The 11,803-nt window shown below is 37.4% G+C and overlaps 1 protein-coding gene across 1 annotated transcript; it reads left to right on the top strand.

Moving 5' to 3' along the window:
• The first annotated feature begins 4,385 nt into the window (after positions 1-4,385).
• LOC127106855 (protein SOSEKI 2) lies at positions 4,386-6,755 on the top strand. The gene is made up of 4 exons (XM_051044152.1): positions 4,386-4,776; positions 4,916-5,367; positions 5,442-6,344; positions 6,440-6,755. The coding sequence occupies exons 2-4, from the start codon at positions 5,075-5,077 to the stop codon at positions 6,552-6,554; spliced, it is 1,311 nt and encodes a 436-aa protein (XP_050900109.1). The 5' UTR covers positions 4,386-4,776; positions 4,916-5,074; the 3' UTR covers positions 6,555-6,755.
• Positions 6,756-11,803: the final 5,048 nt, after the last annotated feature.

Genomic DNA, 11,803 nt, shown 5'->3' with positions numbered 1-11,803 from the left:
AAGACTCAGGATTAGTAATAAAATAAATCATAAAAGAATACCGATGTGTTAAAGAAAATCTGATTATGTACTTTGTGATATCTAGTATACTCTTATGTAAATTTGATTATTAATAAATAATTCTATACCAGTAACAAAAATATTGGTCTCTAGGCTTACACCAACAAAAATGAAGGATCCAAGCGGATTTGACCGGAATCTTTGAATCCGGCGTACTCTACTTACGGCACCGAAACGAGAATCAAAAGCGATCCAATCATTGTTTCGGAAATTAGGAAGTTGGTTAGAAATTCGATCTAAATGAAATTCGATCTAAATTCACATTCAGTTGGTTAGAAATTAGGAAGTTAGTTATATCAATTATGGTTTTGGATTCTGTTAGAAATTCACACTTGCTTCCCTTTTGAAGTCGTTTGATTCTGGAGTGGATTAATTATTTCTATTAAAAGTTCTTCAGGTCAACTGTGTTAACTGAGTTTTAATTTTATGCTCACGATTTTGCAGGTTCACCGTTTGTCCTTGCATTTTGATGGTATGATGTCGCTGCGTTTTTGGTGTTACGGCCTTGCGTTGTGCGTGGTTGTCGTTTAATTTCATTGTCGTCGTTTCGTTGCCCTGTGGTTTGACTCGACTCTACGTTTCGCATTGGCATGGTTGGTACAGTTTGCAGGTTCGTACGTTGCAATGCGTTTTGAGGTTTTCTCCACTCTCAGCTGGTGAAGCTTGCCGTTTTGCCTCAGTTCCCAATGTCGTGAATTATGCCCTTGCTGCCATTGAACGTGGATTATTAAACATGTAAAAGGGTGATTCTAGTTGAAATGGCATGTAATTGGATTCTGAGGATATTTGGATAATTTGGATTTTGGTTGATAATGGGCTTTGATTTATTGGACTTTGGCTTATTGGATAAGGGAATAGGGTATGAAAAAATAAAGAATGGGCTCACTCTAGGATAAGACCTTCATGGCCCATTAAGAAAAACGATCCCGAACATCAACTTGAAATCCCAAATTTATCTTGACTTAACAAAATCGATTTGAATTTCCAAATTTGACTTGAATTAACAAAATTAACTTGAGTTCAAAATCATCTTGAATTTCCAAATTTGATTTGAATTAACAAGATTAACCTGAATCTGAAATCATCTTGAATTTCCAAATTTGACTTGAATTAACAAAATTAACTTGAATTCAAAATCATCTGGGATCCATGATTAAATGATTATGGACACTTATACTGAATGCAATGATCAGATACTGTTTCACATAGAAATTTAAACGAAATCAAATCCAAATTTGAACACATATCCTGAACCACATATCCTGCAGTGGGTGACCCAATGATGACTTTAAGGATAATGTGTAGTGACCCAATGGATCCAAAAGATCACGAGACTTTGAATTGAATTGAACCATGATCAAAGGAACTGGATGGAAGTACGAAGGTACTAATGAATCAATGCAACAAGACATATGGAGTAAAGGATCAAGTGGGTGATTCGAATGATTAACACTACGAATCCATAATCCTCTGGTGAACTTAATGAATGACATGATGCAAATCACACTGACCAAACAACCCCCCCCCCCCCCCCCCCATGAATTAGGTTTTCGCAATCCTCAAACCAAACCAACAATTTCAGGTACATATGATCAAGGTTTTAAGCATACACCAAGTAATGAGGCTCACATCCCTTATGAACCAACAAGCTAGGGTTCCAGGTGGATTGAACTCCAACATCCCAGCTCCAAGGACTCAAGTATCTATCAACTGGGGCTTTGATTAATCACCAATCCAAGCGTCTACCAAGCAAGGTATTTGAACAATAATTATCCCTTATTAGGGTTTTAAACCAAACACAAAGATCCACCAAAAACTTCTCTGACCATGGGCCCACAACTAGGGTTTAGAAGCCCAGTTCGTGCACGGAGGCCAAGCAACAAGGTCCCTCAAGATCAAGAATTAGGGTTGCAACCCACATGATGGGCAATACCAAAATCTTCAATCCAAACTTGCTTTGTTAACCAAAAATCTTGAATCTATGATGTTTATTAGTCAATGTTAACCATGAATGAATGATGACCATGAACGAGACATGAATGAGGTTAAATGGGTCTCAAGTTACAGGTTAGATGAAAAGCAAAAAGGGAGGGCAAATTTTGGGGTATGATAGTACCACGTGCATGCGAGTAGAAAAGATGAATACATTGCATACATAATTGCATTTGTTGATTGATTTATGTTGTTGTTGGATTGTGTGATTAATTAATTATGTTAATGTACTATCCTTGTTGTTTTATACACCATTAATATATGTGAATGTATTCTCACCCCTTTCTTTTTTCTGTGTTGTCCTGTACATATGTTGTGCAGATACTCAGGTAGAAACTGAAGAGCATTAGTTGTTACTTATTTTGGAGGATAACATAATTGACCTTCTTCGTGTTGGGGGAGTTTTTCACTAGGGAGCATTGAACATTGTGAGACTTCTTCTTTTAGAGCAACACATTTGTGAGAGACACACCATATTCACCCAGAACCTTAAGGTGATAGGTGGATGAATTCTCTCACTTATAAATGCTCAAATCTCCATATTTTCAACTAATGTGAGACTATTACCCAAACTACTCACACTTGATACACTCTCAACACTCCCCCTCAAGTGTGAGTCCACAATGCTCCCCCTCAAGTGGAAACTCTTCTTACTTCCACAAACTATTGTACCACACGGAACGTTTCTTACTCACCACCCAACACCATTGATACTCTTAAATGGAACATTTTTTACTCACTACCCTTGTGACACTGTTGACTTTCAATACAAGTAAGTCTGATCCCTTTCTCGAACCAAAGGCTCATGATACCATTTGTTGGAGAAGTTTTTCACAAGGGAATATTGAACATTGTGTGACTTCTTTTTTTAGAGAAAGGCCTTTGTGAGAGACACACCACATATTCATTTAAAACCTTAAGGTGATAGGTGAGTGGATTCTCTCACTTATAAATGCTCAAGTCTCCATATTTCCATCTAATGTGAGACTATTACCCACACTACTCATACTTGATACATTCTCAACACTTCGTTGCTTATTATTCTGCTTGTTTAATTTTCTATGTGTCGCTCTGATAGTGTAACAATGGGTTGAGAATACCTTATTCTGTTTTTTCGCGAGTTGTGAAATTAACTATTTTATGATTAAATGAAGTAATTTTCTATTTATGAGATAATTTGAAGATGTTATTGAGACACGTAGCACCCGTTCGTACTCTTTTATTCCACATGTTTTGTAAATTATGTGTTTGGGATTTAGAATGTTACAAGTACCGTAATTCACAAAGTTATGTAGCTAATTCTGAAAAAGATTAAGAATGTATCACAACACAAGAGAACTTGGATGAAGGATAATAATTTACGTTCGACACAATATAATGTATTTTTATATTTATAGTTTGTATAAGATTGTTTGATATTATACATTTATGTCCTATATTACGTATTAAGTATTCTAGTTTGTCTGTTATATTGCATACTTTTTTTTTAGTGTTTTTGGTTATAATATAACTTTATTGCATCTATTATGGTTATGGTTGATGTTTATGTAAATGAATATTAACAAAACATGTATGTATTTCTTGTAAAACATAAATTTAGAATCTATAGTTTAAACGTATTTCTTATAAAACATAAATTTAGAATCTATAGTCTAAACACATGTCATGTCATGAGGATGTTTGCATTTTCAAATTGTAAAATTTAAAAAAAATTTATTCAAGATTTCTATTGGTGGTCTAGATTATACAAACAATTTCTTTAGACAAAAAATTTATACAAATGTTGTGTTTGATTCATATGCAATTCCCAAACACAATAATAAATTTATATCTATATCCAGTCAAAATGAACTCTAATCTAACAATTTACTATAACAAGAAAATTTCTGCCCATTTATTTAGGATCAATGTCAATGTTATATTGTATCTAAAGAATCAACTAAACTAAATCATCCACCAATACACGAAAAAGATATTGAGTATTATCTTCCTTCAACCGACTTAAATAGTTGTGTTTGGTTCACTAGCATTCAACTTTAAAATGAAGATGATATAATAATTCTTTTATGAATAGTTTGGTTATGATCATAGTAATGGACCATTAGATTTAGACACTACCTTAGCCAAATATGTAGATGCTATATGTTGAACATGTATGGTTGAATTCAGTAAAAAGAAGTTACTAATTTGTCTTTTTCAAGATTTTGTTTGTTTTTAATTGAGTTACTATATTATAAAATTTGATTTTATCTAACCGAATGTGTTTATGTTTATCATGTCTATTTAGTGGATACGCCACTTCTGAATGATAGAGAAAGTAATTAGTAGTAGTAAGTAAAAATAAATGGAGGGTTAGATTTGAGTGCAGAGAATCTGTTCCCCGTGAGTTGGCCTCTTATTTATGAGAGTGAGTCCAATACGAGCCTAGTGTAGTCCGGAACAATGGTCGATCCCAGTACTTGTTGGTAGCAATTATTCATGGAATGGGAATACACAGGCTAACCAATACAAACAGGTAACTGGTAGATAAAAACGTACTCCACTCATGTGCGGTAAAAAGTGAACTTGGTAGATAAAGTAAATGGATAAAAGCTCTCCGTACTAAGCAATCTCTGGCAATGCTCATTGTCACCTCAAATCACAAACAGTTTGCGAGTAAAGTCAAAATCGATTCATTTATGGGACGTTTCTTCTCACCAGACCCCATCATCTCAAACCTTTTTGGTTCGTGCTACCTACACTCTACAGACGCATTGTTTTTTTTTCCTTCTTTTTCTCTCCTCTTTCTAATTAACGGTACTTTTTAAAATCGAATCTTACCCTTCATTGACGTGTACCATCCTGATTTCACGCTTTTTTTTAGGTCTATAATCTAGCATAGACTGTGCCTCATGCCTCACCCCTCATCCATTGGAATACGTAAAATACTATTAAAGTAATTATTCATCATTTATTACTACTCCTATTAACTTTATATTAGAGCTTTTTATTCTTATCCATGCATTGGTAATTTGGTACTCGAATGCAACATTCTTCACCTGCACCCGGTTTTGCCATGGACATTCGTTCACATAGAGGTGCTAGAGAAACGAGTCCAGACCGTGCCAAAATATGTAGGATGAAGCAGAAAGCGAAGGCCGTTAGAAAAGTACAAGTTGTTTATTATCTCTCACGAAATGGCCTATTAGAGCATCCACATTTCATGGAAGTTACTCTCTCTCCCAATCAACCTCTCCGTTTGAAAGATGTATTTGATCGCCTCATGGCTCTGAGAGGAAGTGGCATGCCTTCTCAATATTCATGGTCTACTAAAAGGTAAACTGAACTATAAATATTTTATTTCGTTTTATTTTTTTACAATGGCTCCATGATTGGTAAATAAATTTCAGAAACTATAAGAGTGGATATGTGTGGCATGATTTATCGCTGAAGGACATAATTCATCCATCAGAAGGTGGAGCTGAGTATGTACTCAAAGGATCTGAACTTGTAGAAGGATTTCAACAACTGAATTTGAGCGAGAAACAAGCAATTCAGCCGCAGCAAGAACAGAATTTTACTAGTTACAACAATTCAAAGAGTAAGGTTGCGTTGAGTGGAAGACACCAACCGAAATTAGAGAGTGAAGATCATCCATATGAAGAGTACGAAGAGGAATTGTTAGAGAAAGAGTATGATCATTTAGATGGAGAGAAAACGAGTTATACAAGTTCAACAACAACGCCGCATTCTCGTTGCTCTAGAGGTGTATCAACGGAAGAGCTTGATGAGGTAGTTATAACTAATTCCCATACTACCCCGCCACCTCCGAATCCAAATTCCGCTACTACCCTCGCGGAGAAACTGAAACAGAGGGATGAGAGGAGGGTCAACAATGTGATAACTTCTAATTACCCGAAACGGTTAGGGAATGAGTCGCTGACGTCAGCGCCAGTACCACAAAGTCGTTATTCTGTTTTGCTGCAACTGATAGCGTGTGGGAGTTCTGGTGCGGAGATGAAAGCGAAGCAGAATGGAGGAGAATCGCGGTTGAGCAATGTGGGGACCAGTAAGAGGAGGGAGAGCCTCGATGAGGAGAAGCTGTATTCATCTGGCAATCATTGTCATCATCGTGACGATGACGATGATGTATGTGTATCGGAGAATCCGAGGTTGTTAGGGAATTTGCAATCAGAGGAAAAGGAATACTTCAGTGGGAGTATTGTGGAATCCATGAAAGCGAACCGGGTCGCTTTCGCTTTCGAGGAGGGTGAACCGGTGCTCAAGAAATCCAATTCTTATAATGAAGAAAGGTATGTTTCATTATTATTACTCACCTTTTAGTACATTGTTAGTATATTTTAATTTTATGTTGTTTTATATATTCATTTTCATATATGTTTTTCAGGAGAAGCAGGCTAGGGATGGAGGAGTTGCAGTTGAGGGAAACAAAAGAGGGAAAAGGAGGAGTGAGAGAGAAATGCATACCGCTTATAAAATCTTCTAAAGAGAGTAGGAAATGATGTGAGATCTGGTCACGTGAATTTGTTTATCCTAGTTCATTAGGTTTGTAATGAGTGCTACACTAGTACTAGAGGTAGTTATATGTTGTTCCATGCATTATTAATTTGTTTTCACTTTCTCATTTCATTGTATTAGTTTCTCGCTTAATTTACAAAGTAAATTGTGCATTTGAGGCCTTAATGCGTGATTAATTAATTCTATGTTCAGATTGATTCCCATTTGAATTAAGTTGCTAACTCTTCAATTGGTAACTTCGGCTTTATCACGGGCCACACTAGTTTATTCTTTTTATAGGTGACGGCAGTTCATTTGATTTCTTTGTATATAGAAAAATTAAGAGGAATACAAGAAAAGCGGTCAAAAAGCTAGTTGTTTTTTATTTAAAAACTCGATTTTGAAAATAGCCACACAAAAAAAATTAGTGATTGAGTAGTTGATTAAGTAGCTCTTTTTAATTTTTTTTTTGTATTTTATAATATTTAAAATTGTGGTATTTGAATTGAATTTTATCATCGAGAAAGTTAGTTTTATGATTTGATAAATAGTTGAAATTGTGTATATCGTAGTCGAAGTTCGTTCTTATATTTAATTTATGTTAGTTTTTTGTTTAAATTAACATATTGAATTGGGCAAGTCTGATGGTTCAATTGTTTAGTATGTTAATTGAAAGTTAGAGATTAGTTTTCTTATAAATAACATACTAATTCTCACTTCTCCATCAATCCCTTATGTGAAAAAATTGGTGATGTGGAGATTCAATTGTAAACATTATTCCCTAATGTGTAATTGAATCAAGAATCCAGTTTTTTAACCACTTTGAATATTCTTTCTTTTCTCTCTTCTCTTATACTCCGTGGTTTTCTAATTAATCAATAAATCATTCATACTCAATTTTCTTGGACACGTATCACAACAAATTGGTGCGGTGAGCGTGGAGGAGAAGATGTCGTCAACAAAATATGAGATTGAGAAATTCACCGGTGTGAACGATTTTGGTTTGTGGTGCTTGAAGATGCAAGTCATACTGGTTCAACAGGGTTTGTTAGAAGCATTGAAAGGATCAAGGAAGATGGATGTTGCTTTAACAGAGAAGGAGAAGACGACGATGATCGAGAAAGCCCACAATACCATCATATTGAGCCTTGGTGATAAGGTTCTCCGACAGGTTTCAAAGGAGAAAACTGCAGCTGGTGTGTGGAGTTGTCATACCCCAAAATTTGCCCATTAATCTTGCAAAACATTTCTCGAAGCACTCCAACTTGTTCTGCAAGACACTGACCTTAAAGGAACAAAAACCCAGCTCACAACAGGCCCAATCCAGAAAATGGCCCAAACTGGCCTGCTCGCTAGGCGAGCAATTCCTTCGCCTAGCGAACCTTCGCTACACGCTCGCCTAGCGAACCTTCGCTACACGCTCGCCTAGCGAAGCTTGCGAACATCAGAATTTTTGGGCTTCATTCTGAGCCCATTAGGTCACAACAAGAGCATTATAAATAGCCAAGCTTCAGTCAGAAAAAGGGAGGACGAAAACAGACGAAAAACGGAGAAAGGAGAACCCTAGCAAGCAAACCCTAACACTCACGGGAGGCAAACCCTGAAGGAACTCGGCGGCATCAAGGTTTACTTCTGCCCAATTCAATCCGATTTTCCGATTCAAAGTTGCAATTCAATTGCAAACAGGTTTACATTGCTATTACTGCTTTATGTTCTTAATTCGCATATGGCATTATGATTAAATTTATGAAAGTATCTTGAGTTTGGCATATGAATTTTAGTATGTATCTGAATACCTTAAATGATTAACCATATAATTGCTGTAATGAAAGCCATAAGGCATAAAATTGGTTGAAATTGTACTGATATCAAAACCAGAATCCGCAGCCGCTCGCTAGCACCTCGCTAAGCGAGCATGCAGCGAGTACTCGCTAAGCCTTCGCTAGGCGAGGCAGGAGCGAACGTGACAGTAGCTGATTTTTCTGTTCTGATTTTTCACTCATGTTTTATCATAGCCATGCATCATTTACCCAACCTTATTTACTGTTGGGATCTTTTTTTGTGTGGTGTAATCCTCGATTGCACCCTGATTTGGTATTCTGACATGTTTTGTTGAGTTTTGTAAAGGTTCACATACCCCCAGGAAAAGATTGCTTGTTAGGTATCCCGCTTTATTTGCGGGATACCCTTGTGGAGATTCACCCTGAATTGCTCAATTGATTTTAATGTATTAATTTTATGGCAAAGATCCACCCTAAATTGCTTAATTGATCTTAATGTATTAATTTTAATGTGGGGATTCCTCCTAATTACCTAATTGATTGTAAAATACGGCCTTTGAATATGTGATCTTGGACCTCTCTCTGTTGCTTTACGGTATTACGGTATAACGGTCATGTTCCGCGAATGTGGGGATATACTTAGCCAAGACCCTTCGATTAAATCATCATAAAATAAATCATAGTCCCGCGGATGTTGCCTTCGAATATATGATTTTTGTCCCTCGATGACCCTTCGGTGTAGCCTACGGTTAAATGATGATAGTCCCTTCGAATGCTAAGGTATCCTTACAACCGTTGCTTTCAATGACCAATCGATGACCCTACGATGACCCTTTTACATCCAAAGGATAAAACTACTTACTTCTCAATAGTAAGGACAGTTTTACCCTCATAAGGATAGGAAATGCCCGTAAAGACCTTGGGTAGGTATAACTCCTAAATGCTTGCTCACAACTTAAAACTACTTTTCACACCTCACACTTTTCAAAACCTCCATTAGAAAATCACCACTTGGCATACATTCGTACTAGAATCGTTGTCAAGTTATATTTTTCTAAACAACTTTCAAAACTAAACGAGATAACCACTTTGTATACATTCACACAAGAATCATTACAAAGTTAAAGTCTCTTTTCAAAACACTTTCTAAACAATGCACAACCACTTTTTCCAGACAAACATAAGTGATCAAGTAATTAAGAGCCCATGGATAACCATGGATACAAAGGGTGCTAACACCTTCCCTTTGTATAATGTACCTCCCGAACCCAAAATCTAATTAAGGTCTTTCCTGTTCTTTTCCACCTTTCCTTATTGGATAAAAGAAAAGTCGGTGGCGACTCTTGCTATCTGCGACATTGCGATTAAAAGCAAAACACCCCAAGTCAGTTCACCGTATGACAGAACTGGCGACTCTGCTGGGGAGCCTATTAAAGAGAGGTTACCTTAAAAACAAGATCACTTATTTAAATTGTCTGATTTACTTTTAAGGGATTGCTTGGGTATTTTATGCTTGAGTGAAAGATCCTACACCCGGATCTAGTGTACCTTAGGTAAGTAGCAATAGATCATCGCGACTATCCGGCGTATACTGGAATGGTCAAAATGATGGCTACGGTTAATGTGACACTTTGGTTGTCCTGATGTTCCTCATGTTACTTGAGGAAAAATTTGGCTTCCGCGTGGTGTCATCAAAGCATTGACCAGACCTTTAGAACCCTAATTGACTCATCCTGGCCATTAGAAAGTAGTGAGATAACTGACTTCGGTTCCGACTGGGGTTGGTTGAGACTCGATACTACACTCTTTGAGATTGGACTTTGGGGAAGCTTCGGTCAACCACTTGGTGTTGCACTGAAGTGGACTTAAAGAAAGGTCGATGATTTGAGATCCTTCTAGAACCCGGTTACTATTCTAGGACAGGTTGAACCAACCAAACTTCAGTGGGGAGGGTACTTACCTATGGAACTCATGCAAGCCTCAAAACTTAGGAATGATTGTTGTGTGACTTGCTTGTGCGTGTTACTTACTTAACATCATAACATCATAACATCATAACATCATAACATCATTTCAAGGACTTAGGGATTTAACTTTGCTCTGTTTTGTAAGGCTATGGCTCCCAGGAAGACTATCCGGATTAATCTTGTGGCAATCTCTCCTCAACTCAAGGATTTAGTATCAGAACTTCCTGATCGGGCTCAGTTTATCCAGAAACATGGTTCTCTCCTCAATTTGGTTACCACTGGTTTCAAAGAGGATATGATGAGGGTCCTATTCCAGTTCTTCGATCCTAAACATCATTGCTTCACATTCCCAGATTATCAGTTGGTACCCACATTAGAAGAATTCTCCAGGATGCTTGGGATACCTATCCTTGATCAAACACCTTTCAGTGGTTTAGAAAAGATTCCGAAGTCTGAAGAAGTTGCCGCGGCTTTACACATGACAAAGTCCGATATTGAAACCAATTGCGTAACAAGAAGTGGAGTTAAGGGTTTACTTGCCAAGTTTCTGATAAATAAGGCCCGAGAATTCTTAAAGGATATGAATGTCCATGCTTTCGAAGATGTTCTAGCATTGCTAATCTATGGTTTGGTGCTATTTCCTAACCCAGACCAATTCGTAGATATGAATGCTATTAAGATATTTCTCACTCATAACCCTGTGCCTACCTTGCTCGGAGACATTCTGCATTCCCTTCACATTCGTACTATGAAAAGGCAAGGGACTCTCATGTGCTGCATACCTCTATTGTCTAGGTGGTTTATTTCACACCTTCCTCAATCAGTCTTGAAGAATGAGCAAAATCTGAAATGGTCTCAAAGGATAATGTCACTCTCCCATTCAGACATCCATTGGTGTCCTCATCTCGAAGGAAATGTTACCCTCATTGACCGTTGTGGAGAATTCTCTAATGTACCACTCCTGGGGATAAGAGGAGGTATTACTTATAACCCAGCTCTAGCCCTACGCCAGTTTGGTTATGCTCGAAGAGATGGTCCACATGAAATAATTATCCAGGGCACTGTGTTTGACTATGACAATGATTCTCAAGGTCTCCGTCAAAGGTTTGTACGAGCCTGGGGCATGGTGAAAAGAAGCACTTCAGGACAGAAAAACTCTATTCCTATGGAGCCTTATCTCAGATGGGTACGCGCCAGAGCTCGTGAACTCGTCATGCCATATCTTGCGGTCGGACCATTGATCGTTGAACCAGAAGTTGAAGGAGGTACTCCTCAGATCATTCCTTATCCAGATATGCCTACCGATGTTGAAGAATTGAAGAGATCCTGGATCCAATTGAGAGAGGAAAGGGATACTTTTGAAGCCCAGTTCAGTGCAGAAAGGAAGAAGGTACTCGAGCTCACCATCCAGCTTAATGAGGAACGAAGACTCAATGCATATCTTCGCCCAAAAAGAAGCCGTCCCTGGGAGACTTGAGCTTTCATTGTATTTTTATTATTATTTCT

Source organism: Lathyrus oleraceus, chromosome 7 (genome assembly GCF_024323335.1).
Source record: "Lathyrus oleraceus cultivar Zhongwan6 chromosome 7, CAAS_Psat_ZW6_1.0, whole genome shotgun sequence".
NCBI classification, from domain to species: domain Eukaryota; kingdom Viridiplantae; phylum Streptophyta; class Magnoliopsida; order Fabales; family Fabaceae; genus Lathyrus; species Lathyrus oleraceus.
Note: the sequence above shows the minus strand (reverse complement) of the source record. Positions and strands in the feature narration are given on the sequence as shown.

What these genes read in the sequence shown, in the direction of transcription:
- LOC127106855 (XM_051044152.1), top strand. Translation starts at nt 5,075, where the DNA reads ATGCAACATTCTTCACCTGCACCCGGTTTTGCCATGGACATTCGTTCA. An exon ending in TATTCATGGTCTACTAAAAG is followed by an intron (nt 5,368 to 5,441) that starts GTAAACTGAACT and finishes AATAAATTTCAG; the next exon opens with AAACTATAAGAGTGGATATG. An exon ending in AATTCTTATAATGAAGAAAG is followed by an intron (nt 6,345 to 6,439) that starts GTATGTTTCATT and finishes TATGTTTTTCAG; the next exon opens with GAGAAGCAGGCTAGGGATGG.